The sequence below is a fragment of the Agelaius phoeniceus genome, chromosome 3 (genome assembly GCF_051311805.1).
Source record: "Agelaius phoeniceus isolate bAgePho1 chromosome 3, bAgePho1.hap1, whole genome shotgun sequence".
In the NCBI taxonomy this organism is placed as follows: domain Eukaryota; kingdom Metazoa; phylum Chordata; class Aves; order Passeriformes; family Icteridae; genus Agelaius; species Agelaius phoeniceus.
In genome coordinates this window covers 53,831,695-53,859,001 of record NC_135267.1, presented here as the reverse complement: position 1 = coordinate 53,859,001, position 27,307 = coordinate 53,831,695, and the positions used below count along the sequence as shown (strand labels likewise).

Genomic DNA, 27,307 nt, shown 5'->3' with positions numbered 1-27,307 from the left:
TGGTGAAAGAACAATAATAATGGTTTTAGTCAATCATCATTAGTACTTGAAAGTACAAATATAAATTAAATAAGACTCAAAAAACTTGTACAATAAAATCTGCTATAAACAAAGCTAATTAAAAAGAACTGCTCCCAACCTGGGTTGTGGGTTTCATCTCGTTTTAAAATTAAAAGCAGTTACTTATTTTTCTGAAGCATCCAAATGAATGTTCATATCCAGATGTCCTTACGAAGAAACACGGTCTTCATTCTTTTCTCATTTTTTAACCTGTTTATATAATATTTTACTTCTGATTGTCCTTTTCCTCCTTGGCAATCCTCTTTGTCACACCACTGAAATACTTCTCACGGAAAGAATTGTGTCCCCTGTACGGCATATACTGGCCATCCAACAAGTAAGAGTTCTCATCTTGATCCTGCATGGCACCAGAAGACAAACATTAGACTTGAGGGTAGTGTGTTCAGCATGTATTGAAAAAAAAGAGTCTGAAAAACAGACTTTTTCAAACCATGAGGTGCAAGGATAAAGCAGTTAGGTTTTTGTTTTACAGTTCAACAGCACACACTTAAGTCGCTGAAAATATCTCAGCTGACACCACCAGAATCCCACCCTTACCCAACCAAATGAGCATAGGTACCATGCACCACACAGGTCACTTTCCAGAAAAAATATTTTCAGGAGAATTCAGTCAGTCAGAGGTCTGTAGAAGGCAGGCACAAACAGAAGAGGAACACAAATGGTAAAATGAGTTCCTACAGTTACTGAAGCACATTCAGAGATTTTTTTTTCTGTGCAACATTCATGTATTTCTGAAAGTTAAAGTTGACACAGTAAATCCCCACACATAATACCTATTTGACACCAGCCAAAAACAGAGTTTAGAAAATTGGCCCAATGTATATACAAAGGTTTAGTTCATCATGTACTATGGCTTTATACAATTAAGATACTTGTCAGCTAACATTAGCAACGCTGTAAGATAAACATTACATCAAACTTTAATCTGAGTGTTAAAGAAAACTGATGGCAACTTCTAAAAACAGTTTAATGCTTCTGGGTGATGTCAGTTTCTCATTATGCTCAAAAGCAGGAAGGAACAGTGAGAAGGAGCCTCACACAGAACAACTGAACAGCACAAGGAGAAAATAAAAACAAGCACACAACAGAACCAAGCCTCTATTCTGCCATGTGTTACTTCTCAGGTTTTTAACCAATGCAGTAACATAGACATTGGTTCACTACCTTAAGATGTTTAGTTATTTGTTCACATTCAAAAATAAAGTTACTGCAGAATGTTTTAGCATTAGTAGAAACATGGAAGTAGATTTTAGTCGATATTTTCATATTACAAGAGTACTACAATGCAAGGATGCACAGAATCCGAGTGGACAATCTCTCCCTTCAGCTCTTTTGTAGCCTTTTCCAGGTTTTCACCTACTGAGATCAGCACCTCTCCTAGCTCCGGAGATCTTAACGAGCATTCTGAGGGAGTGAAAGAATAGGTTTTTCAACAAAGACGCTTGCGTGCATGTAGAAGGGCCCTCTTCTGGACACAACGAGATATTACTTCAAAGAAGGTCTCACCTGCTACAAAAGCAGGTATCAGGAATGTGACACCAGCTTAAATTAACTTGCTGCTTTAAAAAGGGAAAAGAAAATAAGAAATCCTGAATTTCCTGGGGATACCAGTCACTATTGAGATTTACTAGTCAAAGGAATTCTAAAGGCAGCATGAGGACTGATCAAAGTAACTGAAATTCCTGGATTTCAGAGTCTAAGGACTTTCAAACAAATTTTAACTTACACTACTGTGTATCAAGGAGCTGAATGGGTACAATCTGAACACCAGGGATAGGTTTCATTTAACTCTACAGAGAAAATAACTTGTAAAAAAAAACCCTTAACAACTTATTTGTTTTAAAGACAACATTAAAATAGGTTTCAGAGCTCTCTAATAAATAATGAAGAGGTGGAAGAGAAGGGGATGCTGAATGATAACAAGAAAATGTTTTTCTTTAAATCTGGAAAAATATTAAGTGACTTTCCAAAGATTCTTATTCATCTGGCATGCCCCAGTCCAGCTTCAAGGTAATTACCCACACTTAGTTTTCATTTTTAAAAAAAGTTTTCCTAGTCTTATCACTGTTTCCTACCACTCCACATCTGGTGCTGGACAGTAGCTATAGAAACCACTTGTACTAATGTTATACAGCTATAAACAAAAAGGAGCAGTTACCAAACCAGAGACAGCAGGGTCATACACCCAGGAACTTAGACACTGAATTTAGACACTGCTAAATTCAGCAGGAAAAATTCTACACCAGTAACAACTCCAGAGTGACCACATGACATGGAAATGCTTGACCCATTCAGGAGGGTGGGCTTGTGTGTCTGGTGCTTCACAGTCCCTCCCTGGACAAGCATAAGCTCAGAGTTTGTCCTTCAGTCAAGTTTTCTGTTACATCTTACTACATAATTTCTAGGCATCTCTCTTGGCATTAAAAAAGTGGGATGCCTCACAGGAAGGGAGAAACATAGGGCTCAGGGCTGAGGCTGCAGCTGCTCCTGCCCCACCCACCCTGGGTTTTGGGGTAACAGTGTGCAGCTGTGCTGTGGGGGAGGCAGGAGGGGAGTGTGCATTTTGAGGTGAATGCTGTGCTGGGAGGAACAGTGGCAAAAGTTGTCTGAAACAGTAATCAAAAAACCCAAAACTCTTCTGCTCATACTGTGCACATGCTGGAAGAGCATATTCATATCAACACTGAATTCAGGAAGAAACCTTTTCCAATTGGCACAATTTCACTGTAAACTTAGAAAGAACAGACTGGATGCTTACAAGACAGTTAAGTTATATACCAGGTTTGTGAGGTTTTTAATACAACATATAATCTTCATGCTTATGATTTCTTACGATAGATCAATACTTCACCTAGACATACTCACTTTTTGCCTTCACTTTGATCTCCTTTTTATTACAAACTATTCCAATGAAACTGCACCACCAATTTCAATAATTGACTGAATTAATCTCCAGTTAAGAGTTTATTTAAAGTGTTAATAGTGAAATCAAAATTTGTTGTGAAATCTGCAATTCCTTATTGGTGGCAAACAGCAGGGAAACCGAAGAACTGCATAGTAACAGTAACATGATTTGTAACATTTCTCATCCATTTGCAAGTGCTGCACTAAGCTGAATTAAAAGGCAACTGAGGGCCTGTTACAAACCAGTTTAGTAATGCAGACAGGAACTGTCTGGAAACATAAATGTTAGGTATATCCATAAAAATTCACTCTTTCACTTAGGAAAAAGAAAAGCAGGCAAAAGTAAAACTACTGAATTTTATAGTCCTATCTGGCAAGTCAGAAGTATCCAATTCAAAGGTTGCTCAGGATATTAATAGAGGAAAAAACATGTTCCAGGTAAGGGACACTGGGGTGGGGAAATCCTAGACACCAAAACAAGGTCCTAAACCAAGCAGGCACTGGCTAAGGATTCAACATGAATTTTGTTCTCTAGACAAGTTTTGCATCATCAGAAACAACACACAAGTTCTGGTATCTTTAAATTATCTAACACACATCTGGAATATTGAATGTAAGCACTTGCACAGTCTCATCTAAGCAGCAAGCCTGCCAACTAGTCTCAGGTGCTCAGAGCTAAGCACTTCCAGACAGGAACCTGTCAAACCATGAACTGAAGAACAGGTGATGCACAAGAGGAGAGTAACAAATGACGCAAGTCTGTTTGCAGAAGGGCTGATATATTTTTAGGTTAGAATATGCTACCCTACAGCACTGGTAGCAATAAAACTGCTGTCAAAAACCTCCCTGAACATCCTGAGACGCACATGTCAAAAACTTTCATCTTCTACCCTCCTGGTTTGCTACTGGGGAAGTTGGCAGCTCCGAGGCTGAGCTCCACACAGAGTGTTTAGAGAAGCTCAGGTGTTGCTTGAGAACTGCAGTCACCACGAGCATTATGAAGGCAGCACTGAACCCCTCTGGGTCAGCAGTGCAAGCACCACACAGACATAGCAGCCTGACTGCATCTCCTGCCATCTGAAACAGCTCTTCCAGCTGACAAGCAATGTACTGAAAACACTTGCTCACTGAGTGCATTTTCATTAAGAATTTGCCTCACATGTGTTTAGCATTTCTTTTAACAGTGTTAAGAGAAAGAAGTAGCAAGAATGGAAAGGAGATCTGAATGCCATATTCCCCGGTCCCAATCCCTGATCCAGTGCGCTTTGCTGTACTTGTCACAATTTCAATATTATTCCAAAAAATAAAATGTACCACTCTAAAGATGAAGTAACAGAATTAAATGAGGTCTACCTGTACTGCAAGACCCACAAAGATATTTAGTATTTACTTGGGCATTGAGACACACTTTGCAATCAATGAAAACTTAGGCATTAAGGCAAAGTCTCTGTGGATGGGATTTACAAGTAACCGTAAATTCAAAGATTTTTTTCACACTATCAAGGGACTTTTTCAGGATGAAGAGTTTACCAAAAAACTGAGAATAAAAAGGAAGAAACCAAAACCAGAACAGTGCCTTAAATCACTGCTCAATTTTACAAAAGCTCTAACTCTGATCATAAAAACCAAAGTGTGACAGAAACAAGGATCAAATGCTGAATAGCACGAACTTGTCACGAACGCAACAGCTACTATTTTACACGATATGATCAAGAATTCAAGCTTACCTTGAATTCTTTCACCTTTTCCATGGTTATGAGGCGCCTTGATGTGTGGCTGGAAAGCAGCTGCTCGCAGTTGCTAATAAGTTTCAGGCATGGATGGCGGGGAATGATCTCTTCTGTGTATCTGGAAGAAATAATCATTCTTAGGGCTGTAGGCTCATGAAGCGGAAGACCTGCATCTGAAACAAAATTCTTACAGACACTTCACAAAAAGGTTCACAGTTGAAAGTTGTTATGCACTTTAACCTGATTAAATAAATTCAGATATTGCTGTTTCGGAGTTTTGACATCATATATTCCAATCACCTTGACATGCAGTATGCAGAATTAAAACCCCACAGTAAAGAGACACTCCCCCCATTTTCTGCATGTATTTAAATTATGTTAATGTATGTACACCTGGTCCTGCCTGTATAATTTCAAGTTATACAAACTACCTCAGCCAACCAGGAACAACAACTTAGAGCTGTGATTTTAAAGATATTTTCCACAGTCAACATATATGAAGTTGCAGGAATAAGAGACTTTACTCTGGCTCCCTAAAAGGAGATCACAGCGATTCAATTTCAAATCTTATCAAGCCAGCTCTTATTAGACAGTAACATTCCTGAACTTCAAAATTTTGTATTACAAATTTATCTCATTGTAATTACTTTTTCTAATGGCAAAAAACCACAAACACCATCATTTAACATTAGACAACATTTAATTATAAGCCAACATTGCTACTATCTATAGAAGCAAGAGTTACAGTGTTCTAAATGCCCCACCTCATAACCACATTAGTTTCTACATAGAAAGTGCTTTCTCTAAATTGCTTTTGATCCTTCTATTTCTCCAAATGCTGAAAGAGAAATTCAAAGATTTAAGAGCTTTGCAGGGGACTACAGCAGCAAGAAGTATTAACCTAGATAATATGATAAATATGAATATCCTTCCTATATACTGAAACATAGATCAGCCATTTATTCCTAGATTTTGTAATAAGCTTTCCATGTAATAGTTATGAAAAGATAACACAGAAAATGGGTTTTGGTATTGTTAGGTATGATTTTGTACAAAACACCTGCTCCTATGATTCTCCAGTGTTTGGGTGTTAACAGAAGTCAGACACTGAAACACAGAACTGAACAACTTAATATCTATGACTTAAATTTAAAAGGTACAATGAAGGAGATTTACATTTTTCCTGTAAAGAGGTGGATTTTCTGAACAAAAGTAAAGGTGTTGGTCTGGATTAAAATAGGATCTATCTAGGTGCTGGTGGAAAACTTGGCATTTCTTAACACAAAGCTGTTAAACAAGTAACTCAATCCCAAATACAGATATGCAAATAAGAAAAAACCCAAACAGTACTGCCTCTTTGCTTTCCTCCAAAATTTCCAGACCATAAAACTACTTTTCAGTCACTTCTCATGTAGAAACAAGTACCTGCTTCAGCTAGGTAAAGTCAGAACATGCTTTAGCAAAGAAGAATGAAATTAATTCTCAACTGCTTTTTCTATTACATGAGACTTTTGATGTATCCAGTACCACCAAACTGTCTTTCTTTTACAAAGGTAGGCACCTGGCCACAATATTTAAAAAGTTCCTCTCAATAATCATACAGGAGGCTGACTTTAATGGAATTAGAAGAATTTGGACTCAACAATGATTTCAATGTCTGACTGAAAGAATAAACTCTGGAGTGAGATGCTATCTTGAAGAGGGAGAGATCACTATCACTTTGTTAAAAGCCTTTTCTGTTAGCATTAATGAATGTATTTCTACATTCTTTCAGGTAAAACTCAGAAACATGTCAAATAAGAAATACAGAAGCAATGATTTTAACAGACATCCAATCCAATAGTTTCAGCTTTAATTTAAGGTAATATACAATGATCTCAAGAAATGAAACTCAAGGCAGGTGTTGCCAAAGGATATTTGATAATGCAACATGTTAGTAAAAAAATCTCTTCTCCCCACTTAATTGCTTTAATGCCTCATGTTCATTATTATAGCTGAAAATAAAGTGACTATCCTACTATTCTAATTCTAGCAACTTTAGTATTTCAAGTCGTAGTATGATGTATAAATTCACTTTTAAAAAGTCAACTCAACTAGACCTCCCCAAAACAGCAACTAAAGCTGATCCCAAATATGCAGTTCCCAAGTTATCTGAAGTGAAACACCTTACACTGCTGTAGTAAGGAAGCGTGTTTTTACAAAAGTTCAATGAGCAGAAAGAAAAACACTGGTATCTTGATGAATAAAATAAATTCAGTAATTCCAAAGAGATTTTATTGACATGAAAATTTGCTACAATACTATCAATAGCATTCATTGCTTTGTCTGTGAATTGTCTCATGAGAAAAAAGGCCTAAAATATCAATTTTATCATTTACTAAAAAATGCAAACTACTAAATGCACTCTCCTGTTACAGAAGCATGTAACAGAAATGGCTCCTTTTGAATTCCAAATTGGCAAAACAGCATGAGATATATAGGACTACCCCAAGACATTTCCATGGTGAAACCAGGGTCAACCACAACTTTATGTAACAGTATAGTTTGCTGTACCCAGAAATATAAGACACTGTAGAAACTACCTTTAGAGCACATCTGTATCTGGAAGACAGCTTGAAACAGCTACTGTACATCAACTCCTCACTTGACAGTAAAAAATCTTTACAAAAACAAAACAAAAAACCCCTCAAACCTAATCTAGCAGATGCTGAAATAAGGCATGCAAACAGCTGGTTTTCCTTACGCACTCAGCTCTGATCCCAGGCTGCACTCCTGAGCAGACAGACCCTGCAGTCTCTGCTGGCCTCTCTAGTCCCTAACAGGGCTGCTCTCCCATGTTCCTGCCTCTCACTGCCATCTCTTGGTCACTTTTATTTCTCAGAAGAAAGCTAAATCAGTAGTGCCAAACCCCAAAGAATCAAGGATGACTTTTGCACACCTCTATCAACTACTTTAGCAGAAACACACACTAATACTAGCCTTGCTTCTACTGTCTTAGAAATCTTTCTCCACCTTGAAAGTCTAACTTTTTAAGCTTAAGCCTCAACCCACTGGACATGCATTTACAATGACATGCAAAGGCATTTTCTGCTTGGTAACAGTCAGGAATTATCTCCATTCAAAAGCTCTGTTACAAAATGTGGCCTCCCTCATACGAAGTTTTAAAATACAAAGTCTGGGCATTACTCTTAAGTGCTGGTACTATGTCCCAGAGGAAAGCACAGAGAAAATGCAGCATCCATTCTGACACACAACACAGCAGAATTCAACAGTACATACTCAGGCCTGTATATGGGCAGCCAGTAAACCAATCTTCCTCCCATCACCAGATATTCTGCCCCAAACTTCAAGAGGTCAAAAAAGATGTCGCTTAGATGGTAACTGGATGAAACAAAGAAATGATTTTCTGTGCTGAACAAAAAACATAAAAGTGTTAGCAAACAAGAGCACAAATAAAATCTCAATTTTTAATAATAGCAATTAAAAAAAATATACTAAGCCACAAAAGCGCTTTCTGAGCTTTGCAAAGCTACCTAAGACAATCCAGGAGTACAATTTCTACTATGAGGAATACAACTTCTCAAGTTCCCCCCTGTCTCTTTGACTTCCACATGTACTAAAGATGAGTCTAAAGAACCACAGGTATGCTGGCAATAGTTGTTTTGCACAGCATCTTTCTAAAGGAATTAAAGTCAGAAGACAAGGCACTGGAGAAGCTATGGGACATCTCTGAAAAGCAAGGAGCAGTGGAAAATGCAAAAGAAAAAAGTTGAAGGTAAAATTAAAAGTATTCCATTTTAGAATGAATTCGCAGCCTGCAGGGACCAAAGAAAACTTTTCTGGAAATACATGCTAATGGTGGCTCAAAGAGGTGAGAAATAGGTTTCAAAATGTGAACATATGCAAAGGATGAGGGAAAACAAAACCAAGAAGGCTTCAGGAAGTGACATAGTGGTTTTGCAAACAGAACAAAAATGGCTTTTCCTCTTGAATTATAATTGCTACCATTTTTAAACTTCTGACAGCCAACCAAGAAGTAACAAACATTCTAAAGCTGCAACTGGGTTTCCATTAAGACATTTATATTCTCTCAGACAAGACAGCTTCCCTACCTTCTTTCAACTGATTTAACTGTTTCCTTTTGTGATCCCATTCTGCGAGGAGCTTCTCTGATACCATATGGTGCTAGACAAAGCAAAAGCAAAATGCAGAGATGAGAACCTCACACTTTGTCCAAATAACACACAATTACACCATACATACACAATAGTGCACAAACTGTGGCTTATACAAGATTTAAAAACTGGAAAGCTTTTACGAAGTAAAAGTCAGTAAGGAAAATTTCTTCAAGATCTGTTGAAAGTTTCTTGCTCCAAAAAGTTTTTTTATAACTGTTTCAAGGAAATCCCTTCAGCTGTAAGAGCTACACGTTTGCTACATGACAAAGGACAAATGCTGTGTTTTTCTTAAAAGATATTTCTTAGATTTCCAACATGTGATAAACAATCCCATCCTTTTTTGTTTGACAGACATGAATATGTCCCCTATAGCACTTAACTAACCTTTTTCAAAAAAGAAATTAAGTATATCAGAATTTCTTGCCAGCAACATTACACAAATGGTAATTCTCATGCATAAGAACCAGAGAAGGTTTTTTCTCAAACGTTTTTTGCACATTTCTAATAGCATAACATACTTACTTGTATGTTAATTTGTGAGACTTGTGAATTTGTGAGACTTGTTTCAGCATCACAGAAGCACCAATGTAACCACTGCAGAAGTTTTAGAAATGTTTTCACACTCAGTTCTAAGTCCTTGTTAATATTCTACACTGTCTTGCTGTTGAACAGGCCAAATAAAAACTAGCAAGCAACCTAAAAAGAAAAGTCACACTTCCTACTCCTAATTAATATGAGTGTGTCATTGTAAAAGCCAGCACTTGAGATCAGAAATTGCTGTATCAAGGTCTTCATTTATCCCCTTGGTTTCTTTTCCCTCTCTTACAAGACAAATAGTGTTTAGTAAATAGGTTTCTAAAAGAGCAGAGGATCCTTTCAAACTGCTCCTGCTTCCAGTAGCTAAGTGTATTGGAAACACATTAAAATTTCTCTTTGGAAGCATTACATTAAGCATTAACACAAGTCTCCCAAAGTCCATCAGAGATGCATGGCAGACTCCAATGTGCTGCCAACAGCAACACAGACCACTCTGGTAAGAAGTATCTATGCATCAATAATGTGATGCTTTTACTGAAAGAGACTTCTTCAAAGGATGATTTTCAGCCACATTGATTTTTGCTGGTGAACATAACATTCTCTCCATGGGAGAAAGTGTTATTGTCAGCTTTGTTATACATACATTAATAACTATCCTTAAAATAAATGCAGAGACATCAAATGCAGATCCAATTTCCACAATGCTGCTCTCGACAATCATCTTTGGAAACATGGAAGCTGCAGACCTGAGCACTGGTCCAGGCATTTAATCAATGTACATAGGCAGTAATGTTTTAGTCACTGTTATGACTAAAACAATGAAAGGCAATGAAAGGCAGTAACAAACTTACGGTCTGTAATGATTGCATCAAACAAAATCCCTTTTCTCCATATTGGCCTTGAAAAATCAGCAACCAGTGCATCGAGGTAGTATTTCTCTAAACCATACTGTCGGAGATTGGCTCTGATATTTTCATCTGGCCCTCTCCATTTCTGGTTTTTTCTGCTTGCCTTGCCTGGGAGGGGAAAGGGAATGGAAAGGGAAAAAAAAAGCATACTCAAGAAACTATTATATAAGAGGAGCTTTCATATACTCTACCATTTAAATTAAAGGAAAATAATCAAATGTCACCAAAAAAAACCTGTCAAAAGTACTCACAGTAAACTTCACAAGTAGTAATGAAAAATGAAAATACAAGAGAAAATTTCTGCTGCACCATCTGCACAGAGTGTCAAAGAATACATTTACAAAAATGTTGGTTTGCAAGATGCTCTCTCCATCCACCAGTCACAACCCTGCCCACTAAGTCAAATATAATTTGTATATTTACAGAGAACAATGAGATGAGGGTTCCTGTCTTAGGTTTTGAAGAGCTTCCCACATCAGGGGTTAAAAGAGCACACAGCTGTGGTAATGATTATTTGGAACTTTGTTTTGGTCTTCATTATTCTTTTTCAAAAATATTTTCAGCTTAAAAATAAGATAATACCTTAACTAGGATACATGGAAATTGGTGAATAAAAACTAAGCACGACCAAATAAATCCTGCAAAGATTAATGCTGCTCTAAAATCCACTAAGTATCATCTGCTACTATCAGTCTTCTTAAATTACAGGGGGTAAGATTTCAGTGGCTTCAAAAGATGTAACATACCTAATCCATGGATTGTGTTGTAATCTATATCAGTACCACACACATATGCCCCAAAATGTGCTGAGGAGATCAGAAGGCCACCTAGACAGGGAAGAAAAAAGGCAAAGTATAAACTCCTGTCATAAATGTCACCTGCATTAGGATTTTTTCCTCAGGAACTTCAGGAGCCTACAGCAGCAGCACACTAGACCCAAGGAAAAGAAAAGCACCCAAAACAAACACCAAAAAAAGAAGTAGAACTACCAACCAGTTAGAATCACTATGTAATTATATCAGACATAATAACACTAAGTCCTTTGTCTGCTCTACATGATTTTCCTTATCTTGCTGTGCCCTATGTCACTCCTCATCTCTGGAGATTGTTCAGGAGTTTTGTTTATGGCTTTCTGTATTTTAAGCAGTAAGATCCTTTAATCATTACATGAACCAAAACTTTTGATTCTACTTTGCAAGGAGCAGAATTTCAAACTGTTGTCAAACAATTGGAAAAATCATCACCAAACAAATGGCAGTTCTACTGTGTCTGTTCTCAAAGTCAGTTTCTTTAACCGTGTCCAAAAATCAAACTTCTATAAGGTGGCTATTGCCATATTGTAAGAAACAATGGTCAAGAGCCTTACAAATGTAAATATCTCCAGTGTAAACATAAATATCAAAAACATTTCTGCGATAGTTTTCAAGTGTGAAAACTACATACAAATCATTTGTCTGTGAGTAGGCCACCTACTTTGTCAGTAGTACTTATTTTGTAATAAAACCATTTTTTTTTAATTACTGCTATTGCAACATGCCTTCCTAATTAAAAAAGAAAAGAACACCATACCAAAATTTGTGATTTCCCCTTCAAATTGACAACAGTTGAACAGCCCTCAGAAAAGAATAAATGACATTAACTCTTTAACAGCTTCCAAATGAAACAATGGACAGACTGCAGGAGATGGACAGATACCTGTGTGGTCAAGTTTTTATTAATAAAGAGGTCTGTGGCTACCAGAATGGTTTAGAACAGAACAGAACTGAGAACAAGGCTGTGAACCCCACTGATGTCAACAGTTCTGCTAAACAAAGGGGATGACTGTTGCAGGATGAAGGGCTGACAATGTGCAAGCTGGCTGGGGGGGTGACACCAGTTCTCCCATTCACCAGGAGCATGGAGAGAGGCATCTCAGGTGGCTGCACTGTCCTGAGCACCAGCAAATCCCTAATGTGCCCTGTGTGCACCACAGAACTTCTGCACCATACAGTAATGAATTCTACCAAAACCAAAGGTGAGGAAGAACAAAAAAACTTCTAATATTCCTCTGCTTTTTCTTGTGAAATGGATCAGGGAAAAAGGTTACTCACCCCAAAGGAATCACCCATTTCCCTTCTTGGCTGCAATCCCTCAGAACAGATGGGCAGTACATCCAGAGGGTCAAGACAAATTTAGCTAGCCCTGACCCCAAGTATGGCATACCACCCAGTCCTACAAAAAAAGTAAGAAGAGAGTCCTTTGCCCATCTAAGAATATTTTTAATTACAGGCAAAAAAAGAAGCTTGGAAATCATGAATTTACAGCTTTTAATAAATCGCAGCTTGTACTAGTTCAATTGTGTTCATGCAGAAGGTGCACAGATACTTACATACTCTTACATGGCCAGCCCTTTGATCAGTATATGAAAGGGTTAATCAGGGAATCACTCTGTCCCTGGTGACCTGTAGCAGAATGATGATGGCACAGAGCTTCATACCTTTCTACCACACACTATTCTCCACCTCTTCAGCACAGACAAGGTCTGGTCCTCCAGGATGTCAAAAAAAAACATCCTGTCATTTACAACTATGCAGTATCACAAATATCTTCCAAAAGAACAATCAACAAGATTAATGAGATAACCTGAACTGACTGTCTAGGAGGAAGCACAAACTATTCAGGTAAAAGACTTGATTTATTCTTCTAGAAGCTTCCAGGCTTCCTTCTGTCCAATGCTGAGGAAAAGAATATTTAAACATGGATGGAAGTTAAAAACACAGTCTTGGCCATTCCAATTCTGCACTTGACAATAAAAAGGGGAGTCGAGTCTTCTAAAAGCCAGGCTGGTCAAAGAGCACTTTATATTCCAAGGAAAACTGCCAATTGTCCATTCTTATACTAATGTGAAAGACCTATGGTTTGGCTCATGCAGCAAAAACCAGTTTGTTTGCAACTAGCAAGAACCATTTTGCAAGGCCATTCTGGTTTGGTTTTCTATTGGTTTATTACTGGTTTACTCTTCACTTTATCAGTGTAAAAAAACAGGCAGAAACACAGCCAGGTAACAAAGGTGCACTAATAAAGAAATCTGAACTGCAGTTCTTCAAAATGCTCCTCAGATCCTGAATATATATTTTTCTAAACCCATCAGCTCAAAATGACTGCATCACTCTCAAGTCCAAACCACTTCCCAGAAACTCCAGTGACAGGACACTGTAGTACTTACAAGCTTGAAAATCCTTTGAAGGTCCTCAAGAGACAACTGAAATTCTTGGGGTTTACTCAAAAGAAGTAATTGCAAAAGCCACGGTTATTTAGTCATAAATCCACTCTACTTACAAATGGCATGCCATCCAGTATCTCCAGCATCCCCTTTAATCCCTACCCTTTATTACAAATGTCTAACAAAAAAAAATTAAAATTGTAATTCAAACTACTAGGCAATTTACTACTGGGGAGAATTCTGTGTATGTTACCTTTTGAACTGAAACACAACATTTATCTTGAATTTCTATAGCTTCATCATTTTATGTGATTTTTCTTCTTCTGTCTTTGCCCTTCCTTTTTATTTTTCTTCAATTTTCACTCCCAAGAGAAAGAGTGCTCTCAGAGACTTTATTTTGTGATTTAAGTTAGCAGGTTTTATAAGACAAAAAGCCACAGATGCCAAAATGAAACCAACTGCTAAGAGGTAAGTAGAGGGATTTCCTGAACCTTTCAAAGGACAAGCACAAGAAAGAGAAGAAAATTTCATAAGATGATATTATGCATTAAAAAAATCAGGTCGTGTAAGAATAAAATTTAAGACAAAACCACAGAATTCACGAAACCCTTCTGTTTCTGAAAATATCATATCCATGCTCTTTTTCTATGGCACAGAGAAGACACATGCTAATAAGAATTTATCCTACTAGTGTAGTCTTCTCTCTCCCTCACTTCTCTGCAGAGATTTTTCTTCATCTTCCCATTAACATAAGTATTTTTAAATCTATGCATTTCACATGTGGTCACCTTGACTAAAGTTTAGCAAGCTGAGCATGAGTCAGCAGTGCCTTGGCAGCCAGGATAGCCAAGCATGTCCTGGGGGGCATCAGGCACAGCATGGCCAGCTGGGCAAGGGAGGGGATTGTCCTGCTCTGCTCTGAGCTGTGGCAGCCTCACCTCAAGTGCTGGGGGCAGTTCTGGGTGCCACAATATAAAAAAGAGATTAAATTATTAGAGAGTGTCCACAGGAGAGCAACAAAGAAGATGAGGGCCTTGAGGGGAAGATTTGTGGGGAGCAGCTGAGGTCACTTGGTCTGTTCAGCCTGGAGAGGAGGAGACTGAGGGGAGACCATAGTACAATTTACAGTCTCCTCGCTGGTGAAAGAGGAGGGGAAGGCACTGATCTCTTCCCTGTGGTGACCAGTGACAGAACCCAAGGGAATGGCCTGAAGCTGTGTCTGGGAAGTTTTAGGTTGGATATTAAAAAATACCCAGAGTTGGTTGGGCACCGAACAGGCTCCCAAGGGAAGTGGCCACAGTCTGACAGAGTTCAAGAAACATTTCGACAATACTCTCAGGCACATGGTGTGACTCTTGGGGATGGTTCTGTGCAGGGCCAGGAGTCGGACTCTGATGATCCTTATGGGTTCTCTTTAACCCAGGATACTCTACAGTTTGATTCTAGGACAGAAACACAGCCTTTGCTACATTTTTGAAGAAACTACTATAGGTAGCTGAACACAATATACTGCGCTAAAATTATATGGCACAAGCTGACACACTAGATCAGCTATTTCACATACGGCTGAGCTTCCCTGAGGCAAAAAGTACTTCTGTGCCATGCACAGCAGTATGTGGAGTAAAAGCTCCCCCTCCTGGCTAAGATAAGGAAAGCTCAGCTGGGGAAGGGTCCCTTGCGTGAGCCATAATATCCTGAACGCAGGCTTTGCACAACCAAGTGTTCCTCATGGAATGCTGCCATGAGCTCACTATTGCTATGTTGTGTAGTATAACCAGAAATGCCCTCAGCACTCCCCTAAAGAGCCAGCTCTAAAATGCTGCTTTGTAATGTCCCAAAAGTGACTGCAGCAAGTGCTTAGCCAAATTCCAATTCCTGGTCACTTTGATCTTAAGCAGTCCATGAAACACATGGATGGGTGCTTAGGCCACGTGGTCAACAATGAATACAGACCTTCTAAAAGCGCAAAATAAACTGTTTACATCTTTGGAATTTGGTCTCCTTCCTCCAAAATCCCTTTCAGGTTAACAAACCATAATTTTATAAACACCATTTTGTCTTTGGTAGCATCTCAAATATCTGTTGAGCACCAGAAGTCATGACACTAGGTAAAAGAGTAGTGCAAGCACTAACACAATATTCCAGTTCTTCCCAACAGATGAAAAAAAAATAAAATATATACCTGTTCCAACAAATGGATCATATACAATGTCATTGGGTTTTACTCTCCCATGGTTTGCCATGATGAAAGAGAGGCAGGCATCCATGCTCGTATTTCCAATAAAGTGTCTCTTCTTCACACTGTAGGATTCAATGAGTTCTCTTTGGCCATCTGCAATCTGTTGAAACATTTAAAACCCCTGTCAGATCCTGGATACAAGATATAAACAGACACACTGACAGACTCTCTTTAGTGACACCATCCAAAGCCAGGTAACTTCACTTCGTAACACATCACCCTGCTTTCTGAGGTCTGAAAATATGACAGGCTTTTTTCCAAGCAACAGATATCATGGTTCAACACTGGGTAAATTCTTCAAGACAGAGGTTAAAAATGTACAAACATTTTAGAGAGAAAATTGTTTAGAAGAAATTATAATTAGAGTAACTTTGCTATTATTCTAAGCACCAGAAAAACAATTCCTGGCAATTCATAGTTAAAAGGATTTCAAAAATATGAGGATTAGACCCGCACGTTAAGACATGCATGCACACACACGGATGCTTAAAAGTCAGACAGAATTTCTTTCTTCACTGGCATTTCTGTCCCACTCAAATTCCAAATTTAGAATAGCATTGACAGGTGAGAATTTGAGGGAAAAGCAAACAAAGACCAAATACTGGCATTTTTACATCAGACTTCCAAAGTACATTGGAGAAGACCAAAGCAATCCAAAACAAAACACATTCAAACACTATCCAACACTATCCCTCCACCTCTCTCAGCATCAGTCTTACTGGGTTAACAAAATTCACCTGCCTATTTCTTCAGGTTGGTTTACTCATTTTTAAACACTTTAGGAATTCAGCACAGATGGGACAACAGCTGCGATGTTTCACAGCATTACCACAACCCAGGGTGCTTTCACATCAATCACAGGCATGGAGGATATTCACAGGCCCTAACAGATAGCTTGAATCTCTAACAGTGGCTGTGTAACACAACCTACACAACCTCTGCAGTGGTTCTCCCTCCTTTCAGCTGCCCTCCACCCAGGACACTGCAAGCACATATTCCCACCAGTGGCTAGTGTCATTCTGGGAGATATCCTTTGAGGAACCACTTTTCCCTCACAGAAACATAAAAGACCAGATCAAATTTCCTCAGGATGTCCTAATAATGCAGCAGGTGTAGAGTGCATATGGCCAGCAGGCAAGAACATTTCTAATGAAGACCACAGATGACAGGCTCCAGACAGTTTTTGTACTTGGCTCCTTCTGCACTGTCGGTGCTCCCTCGGGCAGGTGCCCGCCTGTGGGCTCGACTCCCTGATGTCCAAAGCCTCAGGGATCAGCCTGCACCTTTCCATGGAGGTGCCTGCCAGGATCACTTGAAGCACTTACAGAATACTCCAGTGAGGCTGATGCCACTCAGCTGGGCCACAAGCCATCTACAGTTCTTCTGTACATCTTTCTATGTGTTTGGAACAGGTGCTTTCAGCTACAGCCAGGTCCAAAAAAATGTAACACACCACCCCTGCTGTGCTGAGTCCTCTCAGTGGATGGCAAGACAAAGGTGTGTTTCCAGGTACAACTTCATTTTTTTTCCACCTCTAAATTGTTCATTAAAGCCACTTTTTCCTAGTCACAGTAAGGATTCCAAAGACTTGCTTCAGAGTATTATGCAATGACAAGTTCAGACAATATTTTCTGCTTCTATTAAAAATCAAAACACTTTTTACATTTAAACTGAAGTACACTCTCCTGAAAATACAAGCTTGCAAGAACTGAAGCAAACATGCTCACGCACCCATCTACCAAAATACAGATGAATGGGCTCTTCTGGAACATCATTTGGGTCCATTCCATAATCTTCCAAAATCCAAAATACGTGTTCTGGATTCTTTAAATTTACTTTTCCTTTGAATGGCAGAAATTCAAGGGCCTATAAAATAAAGAAAACAGAGTCAAAAATAAACAGGGTCAAGTTTTTTAAAAAAGGTATCTTCCCCCCACCAAGAAAAAAAACCAAAATCAAACAAAAAATCAGCAAACAAACCACAATTTCACTTGTGAGAATGGTATATTAGTATTAAAAAGTTCAATTCTCACTGGTTTTTTGAAATGCCTTGATTCTAAACAAAAATAGCTCAAATGATTATGGTTTGGAAATTGGGAACCCTAACACATTAACTGAACAGAACTCAGCTTCAGAGGAAATTAACTGTGCATATTAATTATACAATTTTCAAGTTATAGCAACAACACTGATGATGAATAATGGGATGTGAAGTTTCAGTGATGTGCAGCTATAGCAGTTCACATACTTAGCATTATTTCATGTACACAAAAACTGAACAAACAGGGAAAAATAGCTACTACATATAATTTCAGTCTCTGTAAATGAAGTAAATTGAATAAATAGGTGCCAAAATAGAATGTGGAAGAGCAGAAATAAACAGTAATTTGGAAAAAATTCCTAAATGAAATATTGATAAAGGTAGGAGGAGAGCACAAGTACAGATAAGAACAGGAGATCAGCACACAATCCACAGCTTGCAGCTGAAGTAACTTGTTCCACATTCTGCAACAATAAGACTAATAAGGGAATCAAGTAACAGATTTTCCAAAAATCTGGCACCTAACTCTTGCCATTTGAATCTTATAGTTCTCAGCAGTAAGCTTCGGTTTCCCCAGCACATGGGGCTGAAATCAGCAGTGATATTTGTTTGGCATTGTATATGCCTTAAACAGTCAGTTTATAGGGGGGGGAGAAAAAAAAAAGTCGTGAATTTTGAGAGAATGTTAATTCAGACAAAAATCTCATTTAGACCTGATAAGACATAAGCCATAAACTTCCTTAAGATCTTGAAGAAACTTAAATACACTGATAGCATGGAATAAGAACAACATGAACAGATTAAACTAAATAAAGATTTCTTAACCATCTACTTACATCAATCTTTTTTATCTTCTGTGCTTGGGTCAGTGTTTTATTAAATGTATGAATATGTACTTTGTAAGTAGAGTCTGACTGTAGATATGGAAGCTGAAAAAAATAAAAGGCAAAGACACTTTAATTAGTACAGATTCAGTGCTATTCAGTGGGCTTAAGGAACCACAGCATTCAGATTCTCTATATTTATACCATCTTGTCTGTTGGATAGTTCTTCAAAGATGCATAGAGCTCCCCTGCAGATTTTCCATGGCCCCACAGTTCAAATATAGACCTGAAATTACAAAGTTTTTGCGAGTTAGTCACATAGAGTAGGGAAAATGCCTTACAGATACTTATTCCTTTTAACCTACTTGGCCAATGTATTTAGGCTTTAATTCATGGAGTATTGAAGTGTGGCATTTAATTCTATACAAATGTTTTAATTTTTGTTTGTAACAAGTATTTTTAATTACAGGCTGATATTTCACTGATGCTTTTCTTTGGTAACATGTACCAAAAGCATCAGAGCTTTTCATATTGATTAGCAGTGCAATGGAGGTACTCCAGTGATCTTATTCTAAAACTAACACATGTTCCCACAATCACCTGTAGGACAGAAAAATAAGCCATGGGCTAATTATGCTTTGTACATAGAATTAGCATACATTAACTGAGAGTGCATGGTGTGCAGAACATCTGAAACTGTTGTGTCACATTTCACTCCCCAAGCTGCCTGCAGCTGCTTTTTGAAGTGCAATGCTCCACTCTTTAGGCAAGAGTGGAGAGCCCAAGTCATTGTAGTTAAAACTGAATACCTGAGACAACAAGCACTCAACAGGGGCTCTGCAGAGGAGAACAAACTCTGAAGAACACAGCACAGGCACCCCAAATTTAGTATGGTCAGAGGGACGTAACACACCTATGCTGCTTCTCATCCTGAACCATACTTCAAGGCCTCTCTCACACACCTCACTGGGAAGCATGTTATTCAGATACCTCTAAAAATGACCTGCTGGAACAATTACTCTCCAGCATATCCTTGTGCTCTTGAATTTTCTAGAAGGGACTCTGCTGCAGCAGTCAGGACTGAAGGCCCAGATGAGTGAGGGTGACACAACCTTTCCCTTCCATGATTGTCAGTTTTCATGTATCACTGGTTTTATCTTTCAATTCCATACTTATTTTACAAAAAGCCACTAACTCAACATTATACAAGGCACATAAAACATGAGTGACGCTACAAGTGCTGTCTCTGGAGTGAAGAACACCATTTTGAGACCCTGAATTGATCATACACTGAGTAAAGAGGACAGACAGGGATACTACATAATCTGTCCTACAGGAGTCCTACAGGCTCCAGTAGCACCTTCGCAATTCTAGAGGGAATCAGAGACTCTTTATTTTATGATTCCATACCGAATTTATATTTGCCATATTAGAACAAAATTCCAATGCTTGTGTTATTATTTACAAGACTGTTAATCTCTTACTTTGCACATACTGTCCGCTTCATTAGTCCCCTTGCCATCTCTTCTGAAGGAATATTGAGAATCCAAAAGGGAGACTGCAATCAAGAGAAGGTAAGTCATGCAAATACCCAGGATGTCACATGAATTACACAACCACACAGTTCTGTTCTATAAAAACAGAACATGCATACTGAAGATTTTAAAAAATTAATAAAAAATACATCTGTTACCTTCAATCATACAGAGAACATGGGGGTAAAATAATTAATCTGAGACAAAACTGTTTACTCAGCTTGAATGTCTGAGAAATTTTGTTATGTATTTAATTTTCCCAACATAACTGACTTGGTAAAATATTATTTGCATTTCTCTTGATTATTCATCCACTAAAGATTGGAAATACCTCGTAACAGGTCTACTGTTTAGCAGCAACTAAATCCCAATAACATTCTCTAGCCAAGCACTGAGACCAGAATCATATGGCTTCCTAACTGCACTCCTCCAGTGTCTCACTGATTTAGAGACAAAACAGCAACTCCAAACTGCTGCTGAGTGTTTTCAGGGTTTAGCTATCCTAAGAAGCAAGGAGAGCCTCCCAGCAGGTGGCACTGCTTCTTTTCATGCTGGTAAGTGAAGACAACCTGAGGTGCATTTTGTGCATCTTTTTACTAAAGAGTTTCGTTTTGTGCATCTTTCAGTAAAGAGTTCTGACTCTTTACTGAAATTGAGAACTCAGTTTTGGGAAGATTCCCAAATTTCCTAACAAATTTAAATATTTATTCAGATGCCTACAATTAACAAAAATACTGTAAAGAACATACTTGCAGACCATACACACACTGAAGTAAAATAGTTGGTCCTCACTTACATTTACACGAATTTCCTGCTCGCCACTGAACTGTCCACCACAAAGGGAGAGCAATGATGTTATTTCCTAAAGTGAAAACATAAAGGTCAGGCTTTAGAATCTTTAGAATCAGGCTTTATATAAAGAAAAGGGAAAAAAGAAAAGAGAAGAAGCAGCATAACACAAATTCTAATGCAGATGGTAGACAGGGCACACGTTCACAAGTAAATTCAGATTGTATGTACTGCTCATGAACTGAAAATTAAGACTTCCCTGCCATAAAAACAGTTTTCTCAAAATTCACTAGCAAATGTCAGGAAAATTTCAGTAATTAAACCCCACTATTTCACATATTCTCCTTCATCAGAATCTTTACTGTTCAATCCTACACTCTCACAATACTATCCACTCTCTTCTTGAAATATTTTTCTGACTAGTTCACATAAAAGTGGTATGTCAGTAGTAACACTGACTCAGGGCCAGGATCAGCAGATCATCTGGCTAAAAAAATCTGTCCCTGCTTGTTCCATTAAGTTTTTGAAAATCATGTTCCTAGCATAGCTCATCACAAAACCAAACAAGCTGAGCAGTCACCAAAATAGAGGAGAAATGGCGCTGCTTCCTTCAGCAGGTGTATCACCAAGTGTCACCAAAACCTTGGCGATAAAAAGAAAAACTTTCTGTGCTACACATGTATCATCTTCTTTTTACTTCATCCAACGACCTTGCCTAAAGAAAAATCAGGATGATCGTGAACGGAACTCAGGTTCCAATCCCACAAAGCAAATAGGAAAGAGAACCTTAATGAAAACAAGGAAAATAAAAACTTCAAGACACGTTAAACATTTTGTAACATGTGACAGTCCAATCAACGACGGAAAATCACCCTGTGAAAGAGACCATGGCACTCAGTCTTCCCCTGAACACCGGCAGGGACGGTGACTCCACCGGCTCCCGGGGCAGTCCATGGAGAGAGGCCCTGGCCTGTGCCCAGGGCGGCCCCAGCCACTCCTGCACCCAGGGCACACTGGCGGGACCTGACGGATAACTTAAACAAACTTCCAAATTAATCACCAAAGACAAAAACTTGAAAGCATTTTTACAACCCCAGCTTCCGCTTCTCTCATGGAGCCCCGGGTACTCTGCTGGCAACCTCTCCTAGCGCCAGAGGCTCTGGAAAAGCGAGCGGCAAGGAAAGTGCTGCCTTAAAGCCACCACGCGGAGGCTCTCCATGAGCCTGGGGCGGGAGGGGGAAGAGGGAGCCTGGGGGTCAGACGCGGGAAGCGGCGACGGAAGAGGCGCCGGGCGCTGCGAGCCCCCGGCTCTCCCGGAGAGAGGGGACCCTGCCCGGGGTCCGGCTCCCCCGGCACACCCGGGGCCGCGCTGGCCGGGAGCGCCCCGGAGGAGAGGAGAGGGAAGGGCAACGCCTCACTCGGCCCCCGGTCGCCGTCCCTGTCCCGGCCCCGCGCAGCGCTCACCGGCAGGCGGAACTCGAGGTGCTCCTGCGCCAGCAGCAGCAAATAGCGCCGTAGCGCCGGGGCCGCCATGTCCGGCCATCCCCCGCCTCCCGCATGCGCCGCCGGCAGCGAAGGGCGGGAGCGGCGGGAGGAGCCCGGGAAGGGGCGTGTGGCGGAGAGACCCCCGTGGCCCCTGCAGCGTCCGGAGCGGGATACAGCGTGCGCGAAGTCTTCAGGAATTAGTGCTCATTTCATCTCCTTCCCATTCTCCTCCTAGTTATATTTTGGGTGTGCTTTATCACGCACGCCACGTGTCAGTGCAGCAGTGCCTGCGTGTGGTTTATAAATAACTCCGTGTACACTGGGGACACGCTCGCTCAGGGGTGTTTCACTGTCAGGGGCGCGCTGCGGCCTCTCCCGGCCACACTTAAGGATCTGGAGCATTAAATAACATTAAGAATTAACAGATGCCAAAGGAGTCGCATTCCTTTTTCCGTGGGAAGGAGGTCAGCGCCGGCGGCGTGGGTGTCGCAGCAGGTAGAGAAACACATTCCCAGGAAAGGGGAAGAGAGAGGTGTGACGGTCCGGCAGAGGGGCAAAAAGGGGTGTGTCTTGCGGGTTATGTTTTATTTTAATATCTAGTCTTGATAATTGTAATCCCATACTCGCTGGTCTCCCTGTTGTGTTGATCTGAAAGGTTCATCTTACCCAGATTTTGGTAAGCTGTTTATTAGAACCAGGCCAGCTCAGCACTGAACTCATGTTCTGTGTTTTATGTGCTGATGTTGTTGAGGTTGGTTTTGGGGGTTTTTTTCAGTTTTTTGGGTTTTTTTCTAATAGCTAAGATTTTGCTCGTGACCTGTGAGCACTGCACGGGACGCCTTCTTGATGCGTCCCCATAATCTCATCCTGCAGCTTCTCCAGCTATCCCTTCCTGCAGTAATCAAAACTGAGGTTACTGTGAGGCTTTAGCCCTGATGATTGACAAAAAAGCAGTCTAAAGCCACCTGGCACCTAAATGTGAGCTTTCCTAGAAGAGAAAGGAAAGAGGTAGATGTGGGACTGGCTTGTTCACCTCAGTAGCTGAATGCTGAGACCCAGCAATAAACAATTGCTGAACTGCTGACAAACCCTTCGAGCCTGAGATTGCTTAAAAAATCTTGGAATTGCTGAGAGAGCTTTAGTGGGAAAAGTCTGCTTTTATTTTTCCAATCTGTCTCACTTTAAATTTCTTAGCTGTATTGTTTCCATTTTAGAAACTCCTTAGAAGGGGTTGTTGGTATTATTTTTAAGCTTAATCTCTTTGAAACTGGCTTTTGCTTACTTTATCTGCACTGCTTTACCTTCGGGGCATTGCTGCCTGTTCTCTCAAGGTGAATACCTGTTTTTCACTGATACTGTTTCCTACAGAAGACTTTTAACAAAAGCCCTGGGTTTTTCTTGCTTTTGACTTGAGGATCCATGCATAATCTCTGGCAGTGCATACATGTTGCTCTATTTAGTTTGGAAGTGAATGTACATTACTAAGATTTACAGAGTATTTGATTCTCATATAAAAACAAAATGCTTTTCAGATGCTGTGTTTGGATACAGAACATTCCTGTAATGCCACTGAGGAGAATCAAGCAGTTTGTTAGCATGGATGTGGGGAATCATCTTAAAAACATTACATACCTCTTAACTCTTCTAGGGAGGGAAAGGAAGAAACTTTACACTTTTTAGCCTTCAGGGGAATTTTATATAAACAAAGTGTAATTACTCACCTTGAAATTTATCCAGGAAGTTAGAATTAACCACCTTCCTCTCACAAAAAATATGTAATAAAAAATGGTAATATACAACAACCATGAGTTTCAATTTAAAAGTGAGAGACCATGAATGAAAAGCCATTATTTCATGTTGCGTATTATTCCTAATTCCCTTCTCTGGTGATTGTGTTGCCATTCTGTGCTCACCTCAGGCACTCTTCTAGACCCAGAGGCAACACAAGTGTTTTTTGATTGACCTGGGGATTCTGCTGGGAAATTTAAAGAGTCCTGTCCCTGTTCATGGGTTCGCGTGCAACACCACCAACATATGCATGTGGGCAAATGCCCACGAAGACTTACTTTCAAAACAACAATAGTTTCGAAATACAGAAATACCCAATCTGTAATTCAGCTGTTAAACTATTCAGTATTTGCATTTCTGTCCATATTCCCGTAGAAAATGCAGCACTAATCCTGTGTTTTAACTTCAAATGTCGGTAGAAGTATCAGCTCTACTTATGTGCTACCTGGAAACTCCGGCTTGGGTATTTCGACAGGTGAATGACACGAGCCAGCAAAGACATGGCTATATCATGTCATATCTCGGTAGGGCTATAAAAGTCTGTCTCTAGTTCGCCCGAATGACCATTTCCCGCAGAGCCGGTCTGTGCTCCAGGCGCATGGAATGCCGCAGGTGGCGGGCAGCCCGCAGCGTACCGGGAGCGGAGAGGCGCCCGCTGCTCCCCTGCCCGCCCGCGGCCATGGCCGTGCAGCACGGCCTTTTAAGGGAGAACTATCTATTCTGCCTTTGTCTTCCTCACTAAATAGGGTGTTGCGGACAGGGACGCGCTCGCTAACTGGACTGTTGCTTCTCCTTGCAGTGCCTGATGAGGAAAATCCCCCTGCTCCCACGGCGTGTTGCCGTTTCGGCTCCAGATAATATTTTCTGCGCATAATAACTAACGCAGCCTGAGGGAACCTTGTCGGCACGGCGTGAATTCGTCCACCTTTAATCAGCGTTCAGGCCGGAGAGCGGCTTCCCACCCCTGTGCCTGGGTTGGTGCTGCCGCTCGGGAATGGTGCGCTCTCGCCGCAGCTCAGCCAGCACTGCATCAGATTGTTTGGGAAGTCAGCGGGGCTGCCGGGTACCAGGATAAAGTTCTTGGAAAGGCGTCATTGCAAGAGGAGTGAGTACTGCACTGTGTGCTGCACGGAGGCTGCGGGGTTTGTTCGGTAACTGCGGGATCGGGGGAGCACCGAGTAATCTTGTAAGCATAATTTATTACCCTGTATTCTTAAATTACTTCTGAATTTCACCTGAATCACTTTCACCTTCTTCATTGCTGTAGAATTATGAGTGGACTTAAAATCTTCCGATATTCAGCCTCTTCTTCAGCAGCCTTGCCTCTCACTTAGCCAAAACTCTTCCAAAAAATATCAGGCTGATTTGTTGTTTTTCCTTCACAGCTGACAGTACACACGGGAACCACAGTTACAGCCAGTCACTGATTCCTTTCCTGCTTGAGTACCGTAAAACATTTTCAGAAATGGAAGGAGAAAAAGGGCAAAGTGCTAAAGCTACCAGTGCAGTCGGTGACCTGAGGAAAAGTTGGCAGACCTGGGCAGAGGATCACATTGAGTATCAGAGGAAGAATCCGTTCAGCAGCAATGACAGGCTTGCATCCAAACCTGCGCATACTCACAGAGGAGATCCTACCTACGGGAGACCCCCTGAAGGCTCTCGGACAGAGCAGAGAGGGAGAGATGCTCACTCACACGTGGGTAGGGAAGTAGAAGAGCTGTGCTTGATCATCAGAAGAACTGGAAAGGTGGGAGAAGATGGACACGTGAGAGTGACATTCGGGCAGCTGTTTGAAACATACGTGACTATTTCCAATAAAGTGGTGGGAATCTTGTTAAGAGCCAGAAAACACGGTCTGGTTCATTTTGAAGGTGAAATGCTTTGGCAAGGAAAAGATGATGATGTGGTCATCACTTTACTACAATAAGGCTTTGTCCTGGAATGAACTTTGCTGCATGGTTCCATTTGGAAAAACATAACTAGATACCACCTTCACAGGTTTTGGTATTTCAACTCAGCTACCTACTGGGACACAAGCAGGAGAGGAAATGGGCAAGAAGGATATTTTTGTAAAAATGGTAGAGATTTGGACAGAAATTGCAGATTATGAGCTACTCCATCACGCTGACATTGGATTGTCCTTATTATCATCTACTAGCAAGTATATGAGAGTTCTTCTAATAATTGTGCTGGCCTACTGCTTTTAGGTTACTGAAAGTATAAATTACTAACTGGCTATCCTACACCACTGATTCCTGCAGGTTGTGAAATACTGCGTGGGAGAATGGGATTTGTAAAACGTGGAATTGAAAACTCTTGTGGGAATTCATATATTCTTCAAAGAAAGAGTCTGGTATATAGCAAAATTTTAGGTTCAATCTCACATTGTTAAACTGAATAAATGAAGTTATTTTCATGAAGTAGATTGAAATTCCCAAACTTACAAAAATATCACAGCAAGGATACTTGATGGTTCCTAAATTAGTTGCATCTTGCTTGGATTTTGGACAGCTGCACTGGTTCTGGTATTTAATAGTCTAATCTTACAGTCATATCTTCTCCAAACCTTCTGTGTCTCTTGTTCTTTTTGTTTTCTATCTCACACCATTTTTTTTCCTGTTCTTCTAATGCTTCAGAAGAAGTCCGCAAAGCTCTACAGCATTTTCGGTGAATTCAGCTTTACCCCTTCAGAGAAGATAGGGTGCCACAATGTAAAGATGCAAAAAAATCAGAGCAGAAACTCTGTATTGGGGCATCTGTGCATTCATAAGGAAAAAAAAGGCTCTTCTTTCACCAAAATGTAGCAATGTTTTTTACAAGAGGAGAGATACTGTAGTGCCAAATGCATAAATGAAAGTATAGCAGCAGTCCCATACCTCATTTACCTGCTTTCAGAGCACAGTTGTGAGCTCTTCAGAAAGAAAAATAAAGGATTGGTTATGTAACATAGTTGTAATAGTGCTATGAAAAATGATCAGGAGCTGTATTTACAATAGTTCCCACCAATAAAACTATATGATTAGAAATCTAAAGTTATATTTTTTAGCAGTGCAAATAGAAACTTCT

At 40.1% G+C, this 27,307-nt stretch overlaps 1 protein-coding gene and 1 long non-coding RNA gene across 4 annotated transcripts; one reads left to right on the top strand and one right to left on the bottom strand.

Moving 5' to 3' along the window:
* TRMT11 (tRNA methyltransferase 11) lies at positions 1–22,568 on the bottom strand. Of its 2 annotated transcripts, none has more exons than XM_054628935.2 (13): positions 22,433–22,568; positions 20,976–21,041; positions 20,129–20,202; positions 18,849–18,930; positions 18,657–18,749; positions 17,511–17,645; positions 15,723–15,879; positions 11,085–11,165; positions 10,282–10,446; positions 8,828–8,900; positions 7,995–8,126; positions 4,713–4,833; positions 1–418 (listed from the first exon to the last, which is right to left on the bottom strand). In XM_054628935.2, exons 1-13 carry the CDS (start codon positions 22,499–22,501, stop codon positions 287–289), a joined length of 1,380 nt encoding a protein of 459 aa, XP_054484910.2. In that variant the 5' UTR covers positions 22,502–22,568; the 3' UTR covers positions 1–286. The 2 variants fall into 2 exon arrangements, with proteins under 2 accessions (XP_054484910.2, XP_077031372.1); XM_077175257.1 differs by having other exon boundaries at positions 7,995–8,096.
* Positions 22,569–22,589: 21 nt separating this feature from the next.
* On the top strand, positions 22,590–27,078 carry LOC143693558 (uncharacterized). 2 transcript variants are annotated; one of them, XR_013181354.1, is made up of 3 exons: positions 22,590–22,948; positions 25,041–25,427; positions 25,627–27,078. It is a non-coding gene; the product is annotated as an uncharacterized LOC143693558 (long non-coding RNA). The 2 variants fall into 2 exon arrangements; XR_013181355.1 differs by having other exon boundaries at positions 22,597–22,948; positions 25,041–25,346.
* Positions 27,079–27,307: the final 229 nt, after the last annotated feature.